At 43.0% G+C, this 27,546-nt stretch overlaps 1 protein-coding gene across 1 annotated transcript in view; it reads right to left on the bottom strand.

Moving 5' to 3' along the window:
• Positions 1-12,178: 12,178 nt before the first annotated feature.
• Positions 12,179-27,546, bottom strand: part of LOC308362400 (thyrotropin-releasing hormone-degrading ectoenzyme-like) — a gene marked incomplete at both ends in the record, with an annotated part of 130,477 nt that continues 115,109 nt past the window's right edge. Inside the window, 7 exons of the mRNA XM_080835018.1 lie at positions 12,179-12,325; positions 13,971-14,052; positions 14,344-14,484; positions 19,438-19,605; positions 24,051-24,158; positions 24,435-24,532; positions 26,397-26,544. Of these exons, the coding sequence (XP_080691144.1) occupies positions 12,179-12,325; positions 13,971-14,052; positions 14,344-14,484; positions 19,438-19,605; positions 24,051-24,158; positions 24,435-24,532; positions 26,397-26,544 (892 nt within the window). The remainder of the gene's footprint in view (positions 12,326-13,970; positions 14,053-14,343; positions 14,485-19,437; positions 19,606-24,050; positions 24,159-24,434; positions 24,533-26,396; positions 26,545-27,546) is intronic.

The following is a 27,546-nucleotide window of genomic DNA, read 5'->3' as shown; positions in this document are numbered from 1 at the left end:
ATTTAACCTTTCCTGTTCTGGCATTGAGTAGTAATGGGGTTGGACTTGATTTAAATGGAAGCCAAACTATAGAGGTGAAATGCAGGCAGCATATACTGGAAGTGATTGGCATGCTGTGATTGGTGCTGATTGCGAAGCGACTTCACACAGAGAGGCACAGCAGTGCTGCTTGACTGTGTCTTGCCCTTTTCCTGACCCAAATGGGCCTCATTTAGTCCTGTAACCGCACAGCATGAGGTGACGTTGTTTAAGGCCTGCAGGATTCAAAGGGTGCTAATGGGATGAGACTCTGTCAATCATCACATGGATCACAACAGCCATCTGAAGAAGGCTTGTGACAGCCTCTTGAGTGTGACTTACTCTGAAGGGATTTATGGATATCACCATGATAATGATTATTCTGCTGTACAGGAATTCAGCGCAATGATCTCGGCTCTCTCGCTCTCTCTCTCTCTCTCTCTGTAATATCAATGTTCTATTTGAACATGGAATTAAAGTATGTGTGTGAGACGAGAGCGTGTGCTGAAATCCATTAAGCCATTACGCTGTAATTTAATTGCGCTGGTCTCACAAGTGCTCCAGGAAACCTTTGATGATCATGACGCCCACCTAACCAATTTCATATTGCTGTGAGTCTTAATAATGGTTTTGGTTCAATTAGCGGGAAGCCGAGATTAGAGGTTAGCTCAGGTAAATGATGTGGGAAGTGGTGATGTGCAGTCTACGCCTCTAATCATCTTCATCACAAAAACCCCATTGATTACTTCCCCTGAGACGTGTGTGCCTTTGAAAATGCCAATGCATATTGGATCAACAATCAATATCTAATTACCTTTTATCAAAAAGGGTCTCGGCCCAGGATGTAAAGAGGGACTTCAGTCAAGTTAAGCAGCCCTTTTTCTATGCAAGTCTAACTAGCATCTTTCAACTCAGGCTCGTTATCTCTGCAAGCTCAGGAGTGCTCTGGGTTTGTCATGTGGTGTCAAGTGCCCGAACAGAGGTCTTTGTCCTTATTAACTCCTATTAAGTATTAGTGTCTCACCATGTTCTCTTCCTTTCCTTCCTTCTATCTCTCCTTCTTCCTGTTTATCCCTCTCTCTTTTTTTTTGTCTCTCTCTCTTTCCCTTACACGGCTATTGTGGTGACACACATCGTTTAAAATGAGCATAATGCTGGCAAGTGTGGTTCTTTCTCTCTTTCTGTCCCTCTTCTATCTCTCTGCCGTCTGTCTAACACCTATATACTCAAAACTCACATGAACTTCCAAAGTACCAATGTTATATTCGGTTCTCTTCATCTCTGTCACTCACACTCCCTTTCTATTTCTCTGTGCTTGTGTGATCTTATCTTATCAGTTAAGATGAAAGTGTTTATGGGGAGGTGTACCTCTCTGGCCCCAGACTGATCTGCTGCTTAACCCCATGTGATGGTGAACTACACTGAATCACGAATCAGGTTCTATCCTGGGTGTCTTAACAATAACACCACAAGAGTCACAGACACACTGCACGATGTCTGATATTGCTGCAAGATATTTTGTTTTGAGTATCGTTAAGTACAACTTTACTACATGAGTGCTTTAATTCAAGGCTGGAATAGTAGGGATGGAAAGTACTCAGCCAAGTGCATACTGTCACATGTTTCTCACGTGGAACTCTAAAACTAACCTTAATTATGACAGTAAATACACCTTGTGACAATATGATCTGTTGTAAGATGATGTAATAAATAATCAAGTATTCAGCATTTTATACATGAGGAAGGATGTATAAGCGATCTGTGATAATGTGATCTGTGTTGTGAAGGTGAACTCCTAAACTCTTGGTTCCATATCTCAGAAAGTATACATTGCCTCTTTGTAACTTGCTTGTGGATCAAAGAAGGTAGGAATAATCATATTTTGAAAACACATCAAATTCAACAAATTCATATCCTCCATCAATATTTTTTGAGATAGATGTAAAAGTATAACAGTTTAATAAATTCAAAATGTCCTTAATATGAAGGCTAATATAAAAACTTAAAGAAGTAATATCATATCAAATGATGACAGATCTGTATAGCCCTGACTGTCCTGAAGAAAAAAAAAAGAAGAAAAAAAACATTTAGAAGTAAAGGGAGTCAAATTATGATGAATATAGCCGTGGTCTCGCCAGGAGTAGCTCTGACAGTCTCATCTTACTCACGCAGAGTTTAATGTATAATACAACCATTACTGATGGATGGTTAAAGTAGGTTGTTACTTGATTTATTACATATTGACCTGTAGACATATTTCATAAATGCTGGCAGCTTTATTCTCATCTTGACTCCAATTCATTTTAATTGACCAGTCTTGCAAATGTTACTTGAATTACATATGATGTGCAATGAAAGTACTGTTGACCAACATCCAACCTAAAACTTAATGAGTCCACAAAGAGGGGACTCATTTATGTAAGACAATAACTACAACCCATTTTCCCCTGACTTGTTATAATATGCAGTGTACCAAGAAATTACCATTCTTGCAAATAAGAAGCCATTTAGAGCTGTAAGTGCTGGCTGAGACAAGCTATCATCGGAGAGAGATGCATCTCATTTAGAGGCAATTTAAGGTACTTAAAGAAGATTTGCACATAAGGATAATTTCATTTCCAATTTGTGGAAAAATGTGACTCATTTGTTCTTGCCTTTTTTGGGAGACCCCCGAGGTGACTTGAAATTACTTAAAAAGTCCTCAGAGCACTTCAGAACAAAAAGTCGGTCAGTGGTTAGACATTTAACTTTGAAAAAGTCTTTATTTGTTCACTTATTTCTGCACACACATGCACATGGCTACACGGGCAACATATTTACATTTTGTGTCTTAAAATTCCCTCTCAGCTGAATTATTAAGGGAGCCCAAAAGTCAGAGGAGATTCCAGCGACGGACCTGAAAGTGAAAGTGTGACTGCAACTGATACGCGTGAAGTGGCGACGTGTCACCCGTTCAGTCTCGAGAAGGCGAGAAAAGCTTTCACACATGAGAAAGCACTTCTTAACAGTTAGGGACTCGAGAAAATACAGATTTTTTTGTAGTGCATGTGAACACAAATGCTATAAATGTACGTCCCTGTTTATCAGAAGGAGACAGCAAAACATTTTCCATTAGAAGTTAATTATGCATGTTTAAGACTGTCTGTGGATGGAGCTAAGTGTGTATGTGTGTGTGAGAGAGAGAGAGAGTGTGTGTGTGTGTGTGAGAGAGAGAGAGAGAGAGAGAGAGAGAGAGAGAGAGAGACAGACAGAGAGAGAGAGAGAGCGAAAGAGAGTGCGTGTGTGTGATTTGTGTCCAGAGAGTCCTCTAATACCCTCCATTACTTCCTCACACAAGCACTCCAACACAAACAGAGGCAGCCCAAGATGAATGCGCGAACTTGTTTTGAAAAGTAATTGGATTTACGCCCCTCCCTGCCTTTCACAGAGACAGATAAAGACATGAAGCTTCATTCAAAGTCGCTTACATTTTAATTCCACTCCTCCGCCCTCTCCCAGGGTACAGTGAACTGCACTGAAGTGGCACCCATTTGGATCCTAATTTCGCCCACCTGTTTTCCCACCTGCTGCTGTTTCGCAGTGGGGATTCTGTAAGATAAAGGCCTAATAAAATGATGGCTGCACAGGTAATTCATTATTATTCTGCAAAAAAAGCCATTTCGGAGAGTGGCTGGGGCGCTCAAGTGGGGGCGAATGGGGATATTAGGTTGTTATGATGCCGTTGAGTACTCTAAACATTAAATGTGAATAACTGGGCTCATGAAAATTATATTGCCCTGTTTTGGACTTGGAAAGTTGAGTTGTTGAAGCACTTATACACACAAACACACACACACACAAACACACACACACACACACACACACACACACACACACACACACACACACACACACACAGAGGGACACACACACACACACACATGCACTCACACATAGAGACAGACATACATAAAGGCAGGTTGTTTATCGAATTCAAAGCAACATCTGGAGTAAATCCTTTTGTCATCAAAAGCCTTGGTGAAGTCCTTGAGCATCTCCAGAATGCTCTTTGATGTATAAAGGGATTATGCCCTGGAGTTTGATTTGTCAAAGGGAGATTTCCTCAGATTTCACACTTTTGAATTTTCTTAATATCTTGAAGCCACTTAATTTCTATTGATCATACTCATAAACTTTAACACCACATCTCTGAAATGGTTCCTTTGCCCCAGTGGATGATCTTCATCTGCATTCTGCTCCCTATCAAGCAAATCTTACATCCTTCACTCTTCAACAATCTGTACAGCAGCCTTCACTTTTACTCAGTGGTTTTGGAATAACATCTGATTTGGAAGAAAATCAAATCATTCTGATTCTGAAACTCACAAGCAAGTTGTGAGCTTTACTTTTGCAGGAAACGTTACCTCATTTCCCCCCTATTAGTATAATAAAGGCCATGGCAAATGTAGGTGTAATTCCAGCGGAAAGCCATGGATAAAGGGATAATTTCCAACCTTTCCATTCTAAACATCCCCTCCCAGATGGGTGTAATGGGGATTTATCGCCCTCCTGCCTCCCTGTTCTGACGTCTCGGATGCGTGTTTGAGCGTGGCAGACATGTGCTGTCAAGGTCAATCACCTAAGACAGCTATCGACTCTCATCTGCATCACACATGCAACTCATCATTAGCACCTGGTGACGGTCTGTCTCTCATTACCGCTGTTTAAAATGGTCTCGAACACACACACACACACACACACACACACACACACACACACACACACACACACACGCACACACACACACACACACACACACAATTTCATTATCTCTCTCTATCAATGAGTGAATCAATACATCTAAACTCAACTCTTTCAAAGTTACTGGTTTAGGAAAATAACAGTAACACCAAAAATATACATACTTCATTATACAAGAAAATTCTTCTAAGATTATGACATGATGTTTCAATAGTAGTAGTAAATCAAACAATACGTGAATTGAATAATACATTATTTTGACCTCCTCAGCTGCTAATCATTTCGTATCTGTAAGAGCACAAAAGCATGTAGAATGCTCATTTGAATTCTTCCATGAGTAAGTTTATAGTTGCTTGTTTAATCGATGAGACGTTTACTCAAATTCTCAAAATGTAACATCACGGAAAGACTTGGCAGGATTTGCATATGCATACTTGCATGAGTCTGTCCCATATGTGTGTGAGTGTGTGTGCTTTGTGTATGTGTGTGTTTGTGTGTGTGTGTTCAAAAAGAAGTTGTGCATGAAAACCCCACATTTATCCTGCCATCGCTAAGTGTTACAAGTCCATGTTGTCTGACTGAACCGCACACTGCTGACACTGACCTTCTTATCTTCTCACCTGTGTAACCCAGGAGCACAATAGCTGTGTGAGGTCATGGCTGTGATCCCGCTAATGACCCATTACTGCACAGATCAGTGGCTGTGGGGCCTGTTGAGTCAAGATGAGTCACTCCTGCATCCACACGGAGTAGGAGGAGGAGGAGGAGGAGGAGGAGGAGGAGGACATCACAGAGGCCATTGATCTCTGCTCAGGGCCGCGTGTGCCTGATGAGAGCACATCCCAAACACAGCAGAGAAAAAAGGCATGATGGATCTCGACTATCCCTTTAATGTAGGTTCTGAGTGGGAGTTGTCACACACACACACACACAAACACACACACATCTATGTACCACATACACAGAGACATGCACACGTCCATGGACAGGTGAACACACACACTCCTCTCCCAACCTCGTCATGTATGGGTCTCATCATGACACTGGCATCAGTGCCAATTTCTCTCCACTTCTTTCCTATATCTATGCATGCTCTATTTCCAAATCTTCCCTGTAGAGGCAGTTTTCACTTTGGCCTCAGTTATAATGGGCTAAAACAGGTAAGGAAAGGACTTACTGGCCTCCCTCCAGCTGAGGAACCACTGCAGTTTCAAGCTAGTGCTTTTCATGTACTGGGGGAATTGGCTTCAGTTTCTGCACATGCTAGATGTGCTCTAAGCCAGGACTCAGTTAGACATGCCGATCTGACACATGCAAGTGCATCTATTAGCCCAGATTTGTGTGCTTTAACTCTTCTCTGGGGCGATCTCAAGGTTCAGTGAATCCCTGTCAGATTCCTGAGGTGCTCACCCTCTTTCCTTTCTCTTTCTCTCTCTCACTCTCTCTTCTCTCTTCTCTCTTCTCTCTTTGCTTTTCCTATGAACATTTAAATGGAAAGTTATGCATTCTCTCCCTCCAGATTTAGCCTCATGAGAGGCTGTTAGTTTATCATACCCCACTCCTTGTGCTTAAACCCAGAGTCTTAAAAACACACTGACCCAGAGGCCTCAATTAGGGACCCATCCGCAGGGCAGCTCTTATTTTATTTAATACATATTTGGAAGAAAATCTCACAATTTAACTATTAATTGATTTTATGTGTTTTGCTGGAGGTTTGTTTGTTCAAGAGTAATGGATGACAGCTGTGGGGGAAGGTAACATAAGAGAGAGAGAGAGAGAGAGAGAGAGAGAGAGAGAGAGAGAAAGAGAGAGAGAAGGAGAGAGCTATAGGGTAGAAAAAGAGGAAATGAAAAAAATATCTACAAGAGGAGAAAACAGGGAAAGGGAGCGAAAGCGAGGGAGGAGAAAGAGAAAGCCGGGAAATACAGATGGACCTGGGTAAAGGAATGAGATTAATGGAGCAAGTCTCTCCAAAGTCATTTCCAAACGGATCCATCACCCCGTGGTACCCTGTCGGTTCTAAAATCCGGTGGCATTATCCACTGGCGTGGGGATAGGAGCCTCTAGGCAGAGGACTGTCCTTTCCTCTCTGTGTCCCCAGTCTTGGTCTCCTCTGTAGAAGTCTCTGTGGATCACAGAAACCAAATCCCTGTCTCCTAATTGTTTTTGAATGTGTAGGAACCTATTAAGACCTCCATAGATCACACATCAGCTCAATATATGCGGATCCCAAAAGCTCAATGTGTATGTGGACACCACCGGCTCAGTGTAGATAGCAGATACTGTAATGCTTGCACACATTCAGACAGGGTGGCTGAGACTCTTATTATGAAACCTCTGACCTCTTGAATATGCAAACAGATGCGTTTGAAATGCTGTCCGTATTTCAGCACAGGCAGAAAGATATAGAATAGGACAAAGGTGTTTTTGTTTTGCTGCAGTGCTGAATAAGAGAGGGGCTTGTTGTACTCTTGTGCCTTTCTCTCAGAGTCAATAGCTTCAGGTTTGACACCCGTGGTATTGACAACAGACTCCCATTGATTCCTCTGGAAAAAAAAAGAAATCAGACCTTTAACGGGCAAGAGTGTTACCTCTCCTGGGTGAGGGGATTCTGTGAAGGTTTTCACAAACAATGCACACACAATCACGTACACACACACAAACACACACACACACACACACACACACACACATAAATAACACACTGGTCTGCACATTTGTATGCACCACATACTACACAGGTACAGACGTAGGCACACACACGCACACACATACACACACACACACAAAAGCATTCTCGTGAGGCTGTATTCTGTTCATCCTCTCATCGAAGCGGCTTTCATATCGCTTTGCCAAGGCGTTTACTTCCTTTCTTTCTCTCTCATCTCTCTCTCTCTCTCTCTCTCCCTCCCTCCTTCTCCCTCGCTCTAAATGCCTAAAGCCCGTGGGTGTTCACCCAGGGAACAAAGCCGACTGATAAGGAGGATTCCATTTCAAATCCACTCCCCGTGTTTGAATGTGAATGTGCACTGATTGTAAGGTGCGGCGACACGACAAAGTAATAATTTGCATCCGCGCTTCCACCGGGTTTAATCTTCTCCTGTTGTGCTTTGTTCCAAAATGTCAGCTTGTTTTCAAAAAGTTTGAACTCGTCAGGTGCATTATGTCAATCTGCCTCTAACTCAATAATAAGGGAGCTTTGTGACAGCAGTGGCTCAGCCTGTCAGGGTCACAGACCTGTGAATGGAACGTTGCTATTTCGGAGGTTGTTTGTGATTGTCACGCGGCTGTCATGCTTCACGGCATATGCATTTCCCCATTCTCTTCACTCACTGACTTTCACACAAACACAAACACACACACAGTTGTCTGATTGAGTGTATGGATGAATGCGAGTCATTAGGAGACCGAAAGGCCTTTGATGTGCTCTGTTTCCTTGTTAAGCCGGACTGGAAACATCAAGATTGACAGCGTCAAGTGTTTTTTCCATTGATTTCATTTGGGGAACTCTTCTGATGTGATTTATAATTAACGCATCTTTTGAGTTGCCTTGCTATTTCACGCTTTTTAGCAAAGGCATCTTTCAAGTATCGTTGCTCTTTCACAATCTTCCTTGTATTTATTGTGGCCAGGAAACACTGTGGGGATTTGTTTGGGTCACGAATGCAGTAATGGGCAAGGATCAAAGCTGCTCTGAAAGTGTATGGATCAGCTCATGTTCTAATATATTAGGATGAATTATGCATGGAGCATGGAAATCAGCCTGTTAACAAATCCTTCATGGAGGAGTTACCTTTTCCCCCAGAAAAGGGAAGGCAATAAGTAACTTTCTACACAGGTTCCCACAAATATTTTGATCAAATTGATAATTTAATAGTGTTAGTCAATAGCTTAGATTTGATACTTTATACAAGTATTTCCTTGTTTTCTGAATCATGTTCCACCTCGCACAACCTGACTGGCAAAAGATCTACAGGGCTTATAATGTCTCACCTGTGTGTTGTGGTCCAGTTAGTCCAGGGGGGTATTTTTCGATAATGATCGGCAGACTATACATTATCCCTTACTGGAAAACTGGATTTATGAGGTGAGCTAAAAAATACCCCAGGCTATTACATTTCAGTCCTTTCTCCAGTAAATATCTGCACAAGGAACACTGTGTCTTCCAATGGTACTACGTGAGGGAATTACTTTCAAATTGGCATTAAGCCTTGATTAATCTGCTCTTAACAGTAATAAAATGTCTCAATGATGCATTGCCTAATAGCCTACCCCTGTGAGCCAGGCTTATAACAAGCATCCATTTAGTTGATTTGGCTTCTTGCTGATACAGGTGGGTGGAGGAGTAAACTAGTCTGACATTTGTTTGTAAATGTCACTCCTAAAATATCAGGCGTCTAAGTGTGCGGCTTTTTCTTTCTCAGCATGCTCGGCTCTCTGCCAGCGTGATAAGGGAGAGGTTAAATGTAGCGATCTCACATCTATGCCACACTCTCATGTCACACACAGTGGTTTATTTTTGACATGCACCTATTTCTTTTTCACTTTTTCTACAAGGTGCTATTTTCTCACGGGTGCTAGTAATTTTTTCCCACTGCAACACATGCACATTTTGGTTTCAGAGTTTTTGCAGTTGACTCAGAACATTCTTCTTTTGGTCTCAAGGACCTTTAGCCTGGATACCAGCCCGAACTCCGCCCACAAAATGTTTGGTCTGGGAGATTGGGTCTGGCGTTGAGCTAGTTGGGGAGCGATATCAGAAGGTAGGATTCTGTCGGACCAATCAAATTGTCAGGGCGGGCTTTATACGATGATGGACAGATGATCAAGCGGTTGATTCGAAATCCTCCCAAGATGGCGGCGTATCGAGAGCTTGTAAGTGGGACATATTTTATGTAAATTATGCTATCTACACGACTTTTGTATGTCTACATTGACTCGGTTAGTTGTATTTGTGCAAAACGAATGTTGCCGAGGATTGTATGTCTTAACTGAAGCGCTCTAGACCATTATTGTTCAGGTCATTGCTAACGCTTACACCAAAAATCCATTGAAACACATAGTAGCTAGCTAGCCTTGCTGCTTATTAGTAACGTGAGCAGGCATATCTCAACAGATATTGACAGCGCATTCATTTTGAAAGAGGAACAGAGAAACGCGATCAAGGCATTTGTCGATCGAAAATATGTTTTTGCCGTCCTTCCTACGGGATCAGGTTAAAGTTTAAATGTATCAGATGGTAATACTACGTTGCTCTGATTGGTTCTAGGTATCCAATTGAGCGAAGAGGCATTTTTTCCCCCTGGTTCGTTGAAACACGCCCCATAATCACAGCCCAATGGCTCAGCATCAGACTCATTTCTGACTAGAATTATGAGTATGACATCGTCAGGCTAGAGGACCTTAGCAGAGAATGAGAAAATATGTGTACATATTCTAGTATTATGTACTATTACTATTATACTACTATACTAGCATCACCAATGCTAATCGTATTGTTACTATTAAATATCTTGCACACAAACCCTTTGTGTGTTGCTTTGTAAAACACGTTCTCACAAAGCCAAAATGTTGGCATATATAAAAGAAACATTCAAAGCCATTCACCAACAGCGCCTTGGTCGGTAATTATTTCTCACTCGACTCTTCCCTCTAAAAGTGTCATAAGCCCAGAATGGAGACATTGCCTGGGCGTTTCTTGCATAAACCCCATCAAATGGACACAGACACAGGGGTGCGTTACTGTACAAAAGAATTTATTGTCAGCATGAAAACCCCATAGCTGCTCTGCTCAAAATACAGAGGATAATCTCTGAATTAGAAAAAAAAATCTCTTTATGTCCAAACACAATATGAACAGAGAAGAGGGGAGAGGGGTGGAACTTCAGGTCTACTTCGCATAAAGGACTTAATAAGGGCTATGAATAGTATTGGATTTATTAAATACAGCACAGAGGCCCTCAGTAGCAAGTCCCCTCAGCTTCCGTGTCCAGGCATCCACAACACGATACACATTGGCCCCTGTCGCACGAGAGCTCGTTCTGACGGGTTCTTCCATACCTGCCCTGTGGCTGCAGTGCTAGTGAGGAGTATGCATGGAATGTTTGGTAATTTCAGTGGGAGTGTTGAACATGTTCGCTGAAATTATAGAAACAAAAATCCATGTGTATCCTATATGTTTACAAAATCCATGTTGCTAGGTTACATGTTTACAAAATATAGAATGAACACAATTTGGTGCCCATGGAAACCAAGCTGAGCAGAACCATCACTCATCAGTACATCACTGATCACACTGTTTATCGCTGCCCCACTAATCCACTGGGTTACAGATACACCACTCAAACATATACACTGTTTAGGACAACCCAGCAGCGCAAGACTGGAGAAAGGAGGACAAATAAAAATAAACATGTGATAACATGACCAACACCGTCAAAGGAAATCACTCTTTTGTTTTCTTTTTTTTCTTCTTTTTTTTTTTTTGCTCCCGTTAAACACATTTGGCAAATCAAAAAAAAATAAACACTTCAGGTTAATGCCCCTCCCCCTTAGTCTGAGGTCATCATACGGTGGCTGTGCTATTCTTCAGAGTCGTATGTTGCAGGAGGAAACTGAATACACATTACACACACGCACACACACACACACAACAATCAATATAACCTGTCCTGGCACAAATTGCCCTTTTTCCCCACAATAATCTGTCGGCACAAAATGCCCCATTTCAAAGTCCATACGAATGGCTTGCGGAGAAAGGGGAGGCTTCAGCAGTGAGTTTATATGTATATTTATATATATATTTATATAGCCATCTGAACTTGGTCCATCTTTGCACCTCTTTAAAATCACAAGCAATAGACCGATTGTCACTACAGACCAGTTGTGCTTGTCACATGTAACACTGTGCTGTCCTCTTCCGCAGATGGAAAATGTCTTCATCCAGTGTTTGTTGGGTTGCTGTTTCATAAGTTGTTTTTTTTATTCCTAGGCTAAAGAGATGACCTGAGTTTCATCAGTCCAGTCTCTGTCAGGGTCATGAAGGGCAAGAAGCTGGTCAACCAATTGGGCATGAAAACCATGCAAAAACAATAATCAATGAAAAAGAATTATAAACTAAAACTGCAAAGATGAACACCATGCAATATTTTAGAAAATCAAACTGTTTGGCTAACACTTGTTTGATGAGGTTGATGTCAGAGTCAAACTCCTCCATCTTTTTCTCCCATTCTTTCACGATCTGGTATTATGCTGCTAGTGTGTGTGTGTGTGTGGGGGGGGGGGGGGGGAGGTTAGGGGAGGAACAAATCATAATCATCTATTTTCTGTCCCAAATTGATTCCTCTTTGCCACTTGTTGTATTGGCCTATAAATACTTTGGAGATATACCATGCTATAAATAGGTCTCGACCACTGTGTGTTAACCGTTGGGGGACTTGCGCAGCCACTGATAAAACTGGCGCTCGTAGAGCCGATGCCACTTTACGTTGGCTTCCACAATCTCCACGGCACGGGCAAACGCTGCCACAGCCCCTCCACCACTGCTGGTCTGGATGAAGTCCTTCAGCTGAGGAGAAGAGAGAGAGCGAGAGAGAGAGAGAACAAGAGAGAAGGAGAGAGAGAGAGAGCATCACTGTGCTGCTCTAATACACATGCTTTCTATTTTGTTTCACATTCTGAATGAGTTGTGCTCTACAACAGTTTCAGTCCTTTGTAGACACTTTGTAGAACTGAAACATGTAGTTTTTTGGTTGCATTGACACTTTACTATTGTAAAGCTAAGTCTGAGATGTTATTAATAAAATTCGCTGCTACGGCTATTTCACTGTGAATGTAGATGTGGTAATATAGTTCACATTCGTCTATATATAATACACGCTGCTAAAAGTAACATCGCCTTATTATGATGATGCAAGTGACAGGATGCAGGTGAAACGAGGACACATTACTGAGGACTCAAAAATCTATCTATAAAATACTGCAAATGAATACAAACAAAGGTATTAGTGATTCATAGGTTCATCTCCATGTTTGAAGTGAAGATAAATGCGTATTTGTCAGAGACTAAAGGCTTTTAGAGCCTCAGTGTGATTGGGATCTTCAAAAAACAAAAAGGCAAGATAATTTCTAATGCCAATTAGTGACAAGTCAAGCCTCTGAGAGCAAATGATACGACTGGAATGTAAAACATCTCTGGGGTTGGGACTTTAAATACATAAACAGCCTTTTATAAATACTGAAGAGAGAGATGTTCTCAGAAGACCTCTAGCGATAAGTGTGTATAGACTCACAGTAAATAACCTTACAGTGAGGCTGTTCATCTAAACCCAGCCCTTTGCTTTCCCAAATACTGTTATTGCTTACAAAAGCCAATATTCCAGCTTTGAAAAGGAGAGATATAAGCCAGAATATGCATTGTTCCAAAAATATGTTGTTCCCATACATTTACAGTGTGAACTGTAACAGGTCTTTCTGTGTTACTGATGTTTATCTTTTGTAAAAATAGAAAATAGACCATTATAAATGTATGAAAATATTGAAATTGAAGTTCATGAAATCCCTGGGTTAAACGGCACATTGGAGATGTAGCGAGATTGCAGCCCTTTACAGAATGTGTGACTGGTGTGAAAGGAACCATCCTGCACCCAAAGTGAGAATTTATAGAGTACATCTCATGTTCAGTCATGGACGTGTCTATAACACCTGGCAGGTGGTGAGTGTTACTCCAGTGTGGCTGCACCTCAGCAGAGTGCTTTCAAGGCTGTATCTACTTTCACTTAAACATCTCGTGAATACCATAGAGAAAAAGAGTCCATAGGCAGGCTGTGCTGTGGCTACACACCAATCACATTATTATGCTTTTCACACATGACAGTTTATTTTGGGTGTCAAAAGTATGTTTTGCTTGATAACTGTCTCACGTCTTGAAACCCCTAGCACCCCATCCGTGGTTTAAGTATGCCTGTTTGGGGGTTAAACGGGTGCTAACAGTGAAAATAACAGAATTAGAAGGGGTGGGATGCAGAAGCTTAACTGCTAATCAAGCAAGGAAACTGTTTAATTTTCCTGATGAAACAGATGAGTGGCATCTGTCTATCATTTTGATGGGTTGCTTCCTGAACCTTTTTGTAAGGAACAGCACCTGCTACTGTTTTGTAAAGGAAGGATAAGCCAGAGGGCCAGAACACGTGACTCGTCTGAAGGACACATACCTCAGAGAGCTCAACCTCGGTGTTCAGGAACTCCGTCACTCCACTGATTAGTTTGGAAATCATGAACAAGGCCTCGCCATACCTGCACACCAGAGAGACATGGCGGGGGTGGAAAAACACAGAGACGGCAAAGGTGAGAGGCCTTGGCGTCACATCACAGAATACTAATGACGCTCGGCGCAAATGAACACATAAAACCCAACATTCGTATTTTTGAGACTTGACCGCTAAAGTACAACAGATGAATAATGATGAGGATTTTATCAATTATTCAGGGGTGAATATCTAATGTCCATTTAATGAAGAAGCCTGGGATGAAATGCATTGACAGGTTATATTGTGTGGCCTGATAGGTGCTGTGTTGAGGCGTTACCTGGCATTCAGTGTGTCCCACTTGTCTCGGAAGTACCTCCATGCTAGGTGACGCCCGTGCGGATTTCTCCCCACACCTATGATCACGTCGATGACGTCCTGGTCTGGCACCAGGTCTGAGGTCAGAGAAAGGTTCAGCAGCCTGGAGAACAAGACAGAGAGAAGAATCCCAAAGTGTTCAGTGACAGTATAAGGAAATGGTGTAAAGGCAGTGTTCGAATTACGGGGGGTACCGGGGGGGTCTGACGGTCCCGATTGAGACTTAATACCCCCCAAATGGCATTAAAATGAAACTTTGGGGGGTACCGAAAATAATGTATTTATTCTTCAAATTGCGTGTTTAAAAGTGTCTTCTTATTTCTTAAATGCGTTCGATGTTTACTATGAGTAATATACTGACATTAAAATTCAAACACCCCTTGAATGGACTGTACCATTAACACGTCTTCAGGTAAAGGTTTCTACGGAGTTGTGATGTATATAGAAAGTATATATATACCAATTGTTGTTTTAAGTTCTGCATATATTGTGTTGTTTGATTCACAGCCGCCACGGAATGGTTAGGTGCTAATCTATTTACGATGCTAGCTGTGCAGGCTGTCCTTAAAATTAAACTCTTTGTTATGGTATTCGTCAATCTAAGTGTAAATTATCCCGTACACTGACGGCAATCTGACTTCTGATCTGACGCTTTTGCACACATCTGTAGTCGAACAGGTGCGAATTATATTATCCCAGTGAAGATGTAATTCAAGTGTTAAAAAAAGACAGTTCCTGCCTACTGTCCATTCCACCAACAAACGTTAATACAACAACGAACTTGCGAAGCACCTGTCCAACTACATAGGTGCGCAAAAGCCTCTGTTTGCAGTACGTCGTCATATGTCATTTCTTTCATATAAAAAAAAAAACATGTGACGTCATCACCATCCGTTTCAAAATGCTGAGGCTTTGCAGTCATGGCTTTACCTGGAGTGTTTGCGTGTGTTTGGAGGATCAGGGGGTGGGGGGGATGGACTTTCCAGAAAGAAATTGTCATGCCAATTCAATCAATCTCACTTTTTTGAAATTTCAAGGAGGTTGAGAAAAAAAACAGAAGAGATTACTGTAACACAGGGAAAAAAGAGAGGGGAAAAAATGAATTACACCAGATGACAGCAGTCTGGCACAGAGAACCAGCTTCCAATTTCCAATTACATGCAGGGTAATTGCTTTACGGTGGTCTTAGGGAGCCACATTTTCTTTCTCTGGGTCATGTTTCCCTGTTTTTTTTGTCTTTCCCAGAACCACGTAGTTCCTCTTGGATTCAGTTCCAATTTGAGTTCAGTGAGGGGACACTGACACCTCACAGGAGGCATCCTTCTGGGAAAACACACCACAGGATACTCACCTGGATTTAACACCAATGAGGGAATGACACACTGACAGGAGTGTTATTGTGGTTCAGAGCTCCAGAGGGAAAACAGAGGGGTGTTTTTGAGTGTGTGTGTGTGTGTGTGTGTGTGTGTGTGTGTGTGTGTGTGTTTGTGTGTGTGTGTGTCAACATCAGCGCATATTATGCAGCATTGCTAACACTCTGATTGTCTTGTCTCACCGTGCTAAGGCGTATATACTCGTTTTTTACCCTAACTTTTATCACACTAATTAAAAGGCATCCTGTTACGGCTGTGTGATAATAATACCTCCTGCTGAGAACATATGCTGAGGCCCACGCTCAAACTCCACGCCACAAACCATCCTTTGGGATCTTACCAAGCTCCCCTACCTTGCCTAGATAGGTTTATTTATTTATGTATGTGTGTGTGTGTGTGTGGAGGGGATTCTGAGTGGTCTGAAACAGGAAGGATCCCTGGAATCTCAAAGGAGCGAGGTAGCAGTTTTGCAGGACCAGAACTGAAGTGGCCCCAGACACACACGCACACACACACACACTCTGGAGGCTCGATACTCGTTTATCAGGGCAGGTATTATCCATCGTACTGGGTTGCAGAGTACATTAATATAAAAACATGGGGGCAAGGGATACAATTTAGTTCAAGGGTGCCGATGGGACAGAAATCAATACTGAGGACAAAGGGCCCATCTATCTGAGCCCCATAGTCAAACGCCTCAGTGCGCCAGCCTGTTCCTCCATGCCACACGTGAACAGAAACCCACACACAAGCACATATATACACACACATACACAATGATTTATACAAACACACACACACATTCACACACAAACTGTGCACAAGGCTTTTCCACCATCCTACACATAAACATACACAAACTCATATACACAAAGGCACACACACACAGATATAAGACGCACACACACACACACACACACACACACACACACACACATCACTCTATTCCACACAGAGAGAGAAAGAGAGAGAGACTTTGATCTAATATGAGACGGAGTTCTTATTTTTGGACTTGTACATTGTTCTGTGAAATCCAAGCGTGGCTTAAATCGATTAGCTGGCTGAGCTTCTTCTCCTCTCATTCTCCTCTCGCTCAGGAAGCAGCAGGAGGCCACCTGTTACTCGGCACAGAAAAGAGAATAAAAAGGATCCTTCCCTCCATGCCGTCCTGTAAATCAACCCATCACTGCTGGGAAACAGGCTTCCGGGAGCCCCAGACACACCACAGCCTCAGACTAGAGTGGACGATGCTGTGCCCCAGATGCCAGAAATACAGAGTCCTGACTAGGGTCCTGACTAGTCCCAGAGTGTGTAAATCAGAATTATTTGAAGGCAGAGGTGACTGCTGTGTTGTGAGAACCATGTTAGTATTCTGAGCATAAGGGGAGATTTAGAACTGTACGAAGACATTTAGTTGGATGTGGTACATATCATCTCATATCATTTGTGTGTGTGTGTGTGAGTGTGTGTGTGTGTGTGTGTGTGCGTGCGTGCGTGCGTGCGTGCGTGCGTGCGTGCGTGCGTGCGTGCGTGCGTGCGTGCGTGCGTGCGTGCGTGCGTGCTTGCGTGCGTGCGTGCGTGTGTACGTGTGTGTGTGTGTGTGTGTGTGTGCTGTGCTGTGCGTGTGCCAATTATCCTATTCTACCCATGTCAAACACTTCTTTTCAACAGAGGAATTTTTAAAGACACAATCTCAGACTTAAATTGTTCTCATAGAACACAGAACTAGTCTTGCTTCTTTTATATTTCCTTCCCAAAAAGAAAAGAAACACCCACAGCAATCTACTTAGCCTTTATGGGACTTGACACTATGGTTCTCTTATTTCCCCAGCGACTGGCAGGTGGCCTAATGGTGTATGACAGTTAAGTAATTGATTGCCGAAACCGTATGAGGCATAATTATGTGCGGTGGCCTTTGACAGGAAAGCCAAACAAGCTTTCACCGTGATGGACAGCCAACAAAGCGTGTCTGCTAGAGCCAATCAAAGCACTGTGGCCGGGATCTATTACAGCAAGAAGGTAACACCATGAGGAGAGTGCAATTGTGGTCAAATACATGCAAATACATGTGCTAAAAAGAGTAAGCAGGAATATCGGATAATGACAATGGAACACGTGTAGTTTTTGTAATGGCTACAGGTTATCCACAGGACGGGGGGGCACAGCGGAAAAATGTCACCAGCCCATTGCCATGGCAACCTAGGTTGGAGTCTTGATCATGGTGCTACTGAGCTGTTTGAAACGATAAAAAACTAAAAAACAATAAAAGAAACGATTGGAACGACTAGTGGGAGGGAAATCAGAACGGACATTTAGTGTGTGTGGCTGGATAGGAGTGTGTGTGTGTGTGTGTGTGTGTGTGTGTGTGTGTGTGTGTGTGTGTGTGTGTGTGTGTGTGAGTGTGTTTGTGTAACAATGCTGGGGTGTGGTGGGGATCTCTCTGGCTGGCCGGAGGAGGTAATCCTTCACCTTCTCTCCTCCCTTATCCTGCTGCTACACCCACACCAGATGTGTCACCACTAGGCCATGGGAGGTGCACAACAAGCATTCATTCACACACACACACACACACACACACACACACACACACACACACACACACACACACACACAGAGCTAACACACCTAGCCTGTATCCCGCTCCCACACAATTCTGCATGACTCAGGAGGACATAGATGGTATGAGAACAAATGACCTAGGACTAAACCAATACAACTTTTCAGAGGTGTTCAGGGGTCTGATCCAAATTGTACATGTTGCAATTTCCTGAAGGTATTTTGAAGAATCACCCAAGATTCTTGAACCATCTTATTTATTTCTTATTTGCCGACATATAATGACTATACTAGTTCATATTTTGGACACATAACGACTACAAGCCATCTTACATTTGTGAAATATAACAACTGCTACAGTTCCATATTCTCCTGCAGCTAAACTGAGCAAAGTGCTGACAACACAAAGGTCGCGAGTCCAATGGCTAGGGGGCACACATACACTGCTGAAAATGTCTGTCTGCACTGCACTGTAAGTTACCAAGGCTAAATGAATAAATGTATATGAGGCCCTGATGAACTATCTTCACCCCCTTTGAACAGCTCAGCAGGTGGGTGTTTGTTCCCTCCATGGCCCCCTCTGCTGATTCTATTACCAGCGTTCTCCCAGTGCACTTCAATTAATTTAGATGAAATGGATTATCCATCGCAATTCACATCCACACAGAAGGGGGCTGTTGCTAAGGCAATTTAAAGTGTGATTGGCTGGGCTAAGGAAACTCTGAGTTCTCTTGAGACACTTCCTGACACAATTAGCATAGACAGAAGCAGGAAGCCTTCAGTAAAGGGGGCCGTGTTACAGTGCCATATGTTCAGGGAATACGTTAAAGGAGAAGCCATCGATCCTTGCAAAAAGTTGGTGATATTTGAATTTCAACAGTCAATAAAATTGCATTCTTCTGTGCTCCTGAAGCAACATTGCTGATTGGATGAAATAGTGTATGGCTCAGTCTGAGATACTGTCTACCACCTGTATTGTTATGAGCGCACACACTGAACAGATGTCTTAAGGAACATGAGGTGAATTTCACTGAATTTATAGAATTTAAAGAGTAATGGATTATAATCAAGGACTGCACCTTTAAGAAGCATAAATTCTCAACAATTAGGATGACAGAGGTTCTTACCTGTTGAGAAGGAAGCTGTTGTCGCTGCAGGTCAAGGCCTCCAGGAGAACCTTTTTCTCCGAGATGGCGGTGGAGGAGTGGAACTTCATCCAGATGAACTCCCACACATCCTCGTCCATGAGCGAGACTCCGGTGCAGTACACGATGTCCCGCACGTTAGGTGGGATCCTGCAGAGAGAGAGAGAGAGAGAGAGAGAGAGAGAGAGAGAGAGAGAGAGAAAATAAACAATTTATTCAAGTTATTCAGAGCGACTAGGGAAAGCTTTGTTTTTTTTTATTCTGCTGTTCACCACAGCTATTTTAATGTTGTTTTAAAACACCATCTGGCGTTGGTGATAACCTGACATCAGTGATGGACCTCAGATTTAAAGTGAGATTGCTCAAACGTGGTTAACCCTCAGAATCTCCAACAAAAACAAAAGGTGAAGAAAAAGTTCTGCTTTTTACCTGCATTTGCAATCGACTTGTTTTGTATCTATGTACATCCTTTTAGACAGAATAAATTCCTTTATTGTATAACATACCTAATTGCGCTTGATGCCTTTGTTTTAAAACACTGTAAATAATGGTTTAAAACACAAAAATAAATTACACCAAATAACACCAGAAATTATTTTTTAAAACCTCCATCCTGCCACTTCCTCTCCTCGGATGATGGTTACCAGCCACCCTAAAGGTCAGTCTAAATTGCGAGGGTGCTGAGGGATATATAAGCACAGGCTCAGCGGAATGCTGGGTAGTACTGATGAAAAGTGGCTGTTTATCCACTGGCTGAGATATAAAAATAAAAATGGCCCTGTTTACAACTGAGATGAATGAGGTGGACTTCTTAGTCTGCAAAAAGCCCTCAAAAGATGTTAGAGAGAGTGTACAAGGAGGTCACAGAAGTTCCAGGGACATACTCAAGGTTTTTGACAATACTCAATGTCCCTGAAAACATTCCTTGCACAAGAGAATAATTTCATAGTGAGTGACCTCTGAAGAGTTCACATACCAATACCTCATCTGTCCATCTCCTGTCTATTGCCGTACATCTCTACCAAGCTGCTTTTGAGAGAATGCAACATACAGCATTTTCAAATAAAGACAGACTAAATTTCTTTCTCAAATGATCTAGAGACCCATCTACATATGAACAGGACATAAAAAAATCAGCCCAGGGCCCCCTGCACTATTTCATTTCACTTCACCAGTGCCTTAGAACTTATGACACTATATGATTCCTCCTTGGCATGCTGGCCATCATATCCAGTGCATTAAAGTCATGAATTCAGACAGCGGTGACCTTAACATTCACATATAGCATGCCTCTGCGGAACTAGGGCTGCATGCGATTCAAACGTCCCCTATGGGTGAATTATATGATCTGATATAGAGACTTGGAATTGAGCATGGAGTTACTGTGCCTTGGGTTCCATTTTGGCTCAGACTAAACAGCCTTGTGCGTTGGAGGTATGGACGCTTGTGGCCAGAACATTTGTACAAGACTGGAGGTAGGTGACATTCAACCAGCTGAAGGATGCTGGCAATTCAGAGAAGGAGCTGCAGACCTGCTCTCAGAAACAGATAAAGGTCTGCTGATTTTGGCCTGAGCTGCCAGGGGAATTTAACACGAGACAGTATGACAGTATGAAGGTTCATATAGCCATATATGTCTTTGCTTTGATAAGATCAGTAGAGTAAGCTCACTCTTTCAAAAAAAAGTGAATCACTTTACTGCAGTCTTTTAGATCGCTATTTTTTACTCTCTCTCTCTCCCTTTTTCGCTCTCTCTTTCTCTCTTTCTTGTATGTAGAAAATATTATGACTATCATTGTGACAAAAAAGAATGGTGAAGTTACATCTCATACCCAGAAGATTATGTGGCCTTAAAGACATTATCATACAAGACAAGTTCACAGATGAAAACTCAAAAAGAGACTCTGCTTAAATATAGATCCAGCAAGCTTGACCTTCAAGTAGAAACTGAGATAGCAAAGCCGATCCAAAATCAGAGCTATATTCCTATACAGATTCATCTCTTTGTGAGAAACAAAGTATTGAAAAAAAGTAGCCGTACATCATACTAAAGTACACTGCAATTCTGCCACAGAAAGTTCGAGCTACACTTAATCACAGCACAGCCTGCTTTGCCTTGACACACATTCAGTGCATTTCGCTGTAGCGTAATTCTTCACTGGAGTTTGTTTTTACATCAATGGTATCAGTAACGGGAGTTCACTTGGATAAAACTTGGAGCAAATGGCCTGGCCTTAATCCAATCAGAGTAAGATGATGTCCATGAACAATGGTGGTGAACTTTGTAAGGGCCAACGAATACACAAATCCACACGACTGAAGGCGCTGTCCACACTACAGTGGTTCTGAAGTTGCCTAATCACCGACTGAGCCTCATCTCACTAATGTTAATCGCTGCGCTCTGACCGCATGGCTTGGGAAACAGTCCTGCCTAAGTCATCTCCAGGGTATAGTTCTGGCGGAAACAGGACCGCTATAGGCCTGACTTATCCAGACTCCTACTACATTGCAACAACTACCTGTGTACTTGTCAAATGTCTCCTTTAGACCTCATCGATACATGTTCAAAGGCTCTTCACAGTTAGATGCTCACGGCACTGACTGCACTGCCTGAGCAGTTTAGAGGAACATAACCACCTAGGCCAACTGTAAACCCATTATACACCCCCCCTCTTGCCTCTCCCCAACCGCTTCATAAATGCAGAGGACAAAGGCATTATCTTTTTATTGGGCACTTGTCCTTGACTCTGGAATCAAACAGAGGTTTTTACAGCCAGGACGACGTACACCAGAGAGGACCATTCTAGGACACGGAGGGTGCCGACGTGACACTAATTGCTCACGAATCCTAAATGACTTGTCAGTTCCCTCCCTTAACCCGCAAAGGGGGTCACCGCATTTGCCATTTTGACTAACGCCATAAAAGAAAAAAGTAGCGATTGCACATCATGACGGCTTCAATATTTTAATAGAATATCTTTCATGTTATTCATGAGAGCATGTCTGTCTTTGGAGGCCTTCATGTATCATTGAAACCAGGGTAACACAGGGGCACTAGCAATTCCTGGAAAAGGGCTAATGCATGGGTCTAGACTGCAGTTATCTGCAGAGCCTGTGTAAATGTGACCATACTCCCAGCAAAGCATGAGACACAGAACCACATATCAGAGGCTCTTTGTGGTGGTGTCAGATTCTAACTCGTTCCTGTCCTGATCTTCTATTTTTCTTCTCCATCCAGACTCTTGGAGACAAAATATGCAAAGAGAATATATAAAACAGAGGTAAGGGAGAAGGGCAGGGGTGGATGGTGGAATCTATCTCATTTGTTTCTGCGTAGAAAATGCATCTGAATCTCTGATTATGTGTAGGCACAAGATATCTGGCGTGTAGGAGTGGGATGTCTGTGTGTAGGAGCACGGTGTCTCTGTTTGTCATGTATCTGTGTGCATCGGTATCTGTGTACATGTATGTGCGTAATTACGAGTATCTGTGTACATGTACGTATGTGCGTGATTACTAGTATCTTTGTACATGTATGTGCCTGTGTGTTTGTGTATGTCTGTTCTTGTGTGTACCCACACACACACTCTGTATAAAACAGAGGTAAAGCATAGGCCCTTGGTGACAGGCTGTCATGGAATGTGCACAACGGGAACACGGAAATTGAAACCTTGAAAATCCTAGACCAATGCCTCCAATCCCCTGAACGTTACTTTTGTCATTACTATCTGCTTGCCGAGAACCCGTGTGCTCAAGCTGAGGATTACCAATTCTACCGCAAGCATCGCTACGAGCAACAGAGAAAAAGAATTAGAAAAGTAAACAGCGTTTCCATGGACACTTGGCATTGTGAGCGCGTAAAAGGTTGGCAGAATTCCTGTGTGGCCCTGTTGATCAGATCTCTGAAAATTCCTGCCAGCGGCAACCAACGACAAAACCTCCAGAGTAACGGAGTGACTGAGGCACTACAACCGTGTCATTTCCCACAAGCAACCGAAGACCTGGCACCATAATTCTCTCTTCTCATTTTTGTTTTGGTTTAGAGTGGTGTACAAAAGCACATCCTAGGGTATACTGAACATATGGCAAATGGTAATGATAGTACACATAATGAAGACACTAGGGTGTTCTTAACATGGGACTTGCTATACAAAAGAAACCAACATGTTGTGGACCGGGGGATACGCCGCAAGTCACGTGGTACTCCTACACAGCCTATGCCATCTGGGTATTACTCTGTATAGTGCATTTAGGATGCGTGGCACAGCAGATTGTGAATGCATACTGCATGGTACTCCTATGCTCTGCCAAGCAACCTGCACTCTATATTGTGAATGCTAGCTGCATATGGACTCAAAGGTTGTGTATGCAAGCTGTATGGTGGTTCTATGATGTGAATGAATGCTGCATGGCACTCGCATATTGAGGATGAATAACCCATGGTCTTCCTGTCCTGTGTTTGCAAGCTGTGTGGTAGTCCAATACTGTGAATGCATGTTCTATGGTAGCCTTTGTTGTGTATGCAGGCTGTATGGGTGTACATCTCAGGGCTGTAGCTGGAGTGAGATATGGGAGCCGGCTCCAACCATCTTTACCTGTTCTTGTTGCTGGAGATCCAGTCGGAGATGAGAGACACAGCCTGGCGATGGCAGTGTTTGTTCCCGAAACTACACGCCAGCATGATCACCTCCCGTTGGAGCTCTCTGGGAGGGAGACATAGAGGGAAAACAGAGAGAGAGAGGGAGAGGAAAGAGAGAGTTTGTGTATGTGTGGGAGAGAGTAAGTGTGAGTGTGTGTGTGTGAAGGCAACAAGAGAGAAAGGAAAAAAGACAGGATGGTAGAAAGAAGACAAAGCAAGAGAGATTATGCATTACTTAGAGGTCTGCAAAAATACAGAGTACACAAGTATAGATGATTTTTTTTGTACATTGTATAAAACCCACACAACAAAAAGCAAAGTAAGTGGAAACATCACATACTCAGCCTGATAGGCAGACTGCATGAAGGAACCATCAGGAGAAGTCGTCGGCCACCCCAGCTTATGATACTTGGGAGCCACTTGCTTCAGTACATAGTCCTGTAAACAAAAGGATATAGGATGTGTGAACAGATGTGTAGAAATGTGTAGAAATTAGGTTGTGGTTATTTGGTAAATGTTTGGACAAGCAATGAACGGGCTGATCTGCATCCACACCTGCTTGAACACAGCAGGGTGAAAGCGTGACAAAGGAGGCATGAAATCATTAGGAGCTTCATATAGGCTAAACAGTTCTGTGGCCTCTGAATTGCATCCCATAATAACACAGTAGGTGATGTCATGGATAAATCACTGTGGCGACAGTCTGTCACGGTGCGTCTTTGAGAGGAGAGTGTGATTAAAAATTACGCCCTCACCGTGTGGCAAATGGCTCTGGCAAAACACACACACACATGCGCACATACACACATGCGCACATACACACATGCGCACATACACACATGTGCACCTACACACACGTGCACGCACACACACTACAGACACACACACACACACACAAACACATGTAAACATATTCACACATGTACAAACACACTCACACACACACACACACACACACACATACGCTTGCATATACTGTACACAGCACAGACACCTGGCAACACAAGATGTTCAGTAACTCGGTAGGAGGTGATGGCGCTCGTGTTGCGCGTGTTTGTTGTGCTAATTCTCCCTGCGTTCAGCTGCCTGGTTTGCTGACCATGCCAGGGGATTAATGCTCTCACAGCTACGGCGGCGAAGCGTCGGGGAGAAACGTGCAGAACATTCCGGACGAGGCACCTGGCTGGCCACCCACAGAGTGTGTGTGTGTGTGTTTGTGTGTGTGTGTGTGTGTGTGTGGGGGGGGGGGGGGTTGTTATTTACCACAGCTGGCACAAGTCCTTCATATGTACTTTGACAGATAAACAACAAACAATATGGGGGGTTACGCCCCCAGGAGGTGAGGGAGGACTCAGGAAGCTACTTTCGCAGCCCTTTCTCCCGTGGAAGGTGAGGGGGTGAGGGGAGATCTCCATTAGGGCAGTCTAAGCGAGAGTGAGTCACAACTCCTGTGGGAAGAGGCGACTGAGTCATGGAGAGAATGAGAGAGAGAGAGAGAGAGAGAGAGAGGAATGGAGATAAAGAGAGAGTGAGAGGAAGAGAGTGGAAGAGATAGGATGCTAAACATAGGCAGAAGTGAAAGGGAGAGATAGAGAGAGAGTAAAAGAGAAACAGAGACAGACAGAGAGAGAAGGCTATAAGACCCATTGTTGATGCATTGTAACACTGCTGTTGAGGACAGCACTCCAGTAGGGAGAGGAGGTGAAGACCCTGGACTCCAGACAGGAGTAGGTTACTCAGCCCCATCTCACAGGCAGTGTAGAATGCTGCAAATAGCAGAGTGATAATAGCCTCAGCTCTGCTTCAAACAACTGCCATTTCATAGGATAGGAGAGCCTGACAGGAGAGCTATGTTGCAAATAAGCTCCCATAAAAACTTAATGAACTACCCTTCTCTTAGTGATGGAACTAAGATATATACTCAATCTAGACTGCAGCAGCCTCCTACAGCAGGACTCAGACACAGTGGACTTATTAAGGGTTTTATTACAATATACTAGGTTTATTACAGAAAGCTACGTCATATTGTTGCATGTTACTAAACCAACCCCTACACCAAACCCTCAGTATAACCACATATTCAAATAAAATATAAGAAGCACACTGTACTAATTTGTACTAAATCTATAATCTATAAATATTAATTTAACCAGCAGTACTGATTAATGATCTAATTCCATATTGAGTACTTACTACCGAGGGCAACCTAACATGAAGTGCAACCGTGGCTAGTTCACCCTGGGAATTGGGAACTGTTGTGTCAGGAACATCTGTGCTGGGACCATGTGGGGCTTTCACCTACACTAAAGAGGCTGTAGTCCTCCGTTCGGTCCAGGAGCTTGTCCAGCTGGTAGAGGGCACGGCTGGACGCGTGCCAGGGCAGGAACTCCTTCTCCTGGGGCAGGTAGCAGATCATCTGCAGAGGGACGTTCTGGGGCAGGAACCCAGCCCTGGAGGTGGCAGAAAACATGCATGTCAATGGATAGGGTAAGGCTGGACAACACTTTAGGGCATATTTCAGACTCTCCAGAAAGACTCAGGAATCATCCATAAACCTATATATATACATACACACAAAATCCTGTTTGAATTCCACACGTGAATTCCACACAAGTGCACACCCAGGCCAAGCTTTTCTCTTAACTTGTACCTTATTCTTACCCCAAGTCTAAGAGTGTGTGTCCTACATTTGCATTTAAATGTAGTAATTTGGCAGACATTCTATGAATCAAACATTTTATTGCCTTACAGACTTTTAAAATAAAGTGAGACCCTACTGTGTACAGCAGATACTTATAAGGCAGCACCGGTGCACCCTATCTAATTACATTCTGTGGTAAAATGCTGTGCACTTTTAATTTTTCATGGGGTTTCACTTAGCGATTTTAGCACTCAGAGAGTACAGTAAGGCATTCGTATCACATTAAGCTACATTATCACATTAAAAACAAGGACTCTCACTGCTTTGGTGATAACACCTTTGTTCAAAATGAATAAACCAGAGAGGGTCTCTCTACTTCAGATGTAAGACATGCTACAATGCCTCTGCGAAGCGAATGGGGGGTGCATGCATAGTGAGTGGGTGGTTAGGTGGGAGAGGGGAGCTTCTCATCTAGTTAAAACTACAGTCATATTCATTTTGCATAAATGCATAATATATCCCCTTCAGATATAAGCGTGCTGCCACTAAAAGCACAGATCAAAAGAGCTGATGCTGTCGCCAGGTGCTAAATATTCAAATGTGGGGTGGGGGGGGTTAATATTTCAGCGCTTGTTAAGGTTTGCTCTGCTCATGACAGGCCGAGATACTCCACGTGCGCTTTGAGATTGAGTGTGCACCCACTGGCGAAAACTCTAAAGGATTCTGCCCTTTATTGTTCCCTTTGGAGAATGAACGGCTGTCATCATTAGGCCTGATGGACCCGAGTCACTCCTTTTAAAGTCCTTGAAGC

This window comes from Sprattus sprattus (genome assembly GCF_963457725.1).
Source record: "Sprattus sprattus genome assembly, chromosome: 3".
Taxonomy (NCBI): Eukaryota; Metazoa; Chordata; class Actinopteri; order Clupeiformes; family Clupeidae; genus Sprattus; species Sprattus sprattus.
Note: the sequence above shows the minus strand (reverse complement) of the source record. Positions and strands in the feature narration are given on the sequence as shown.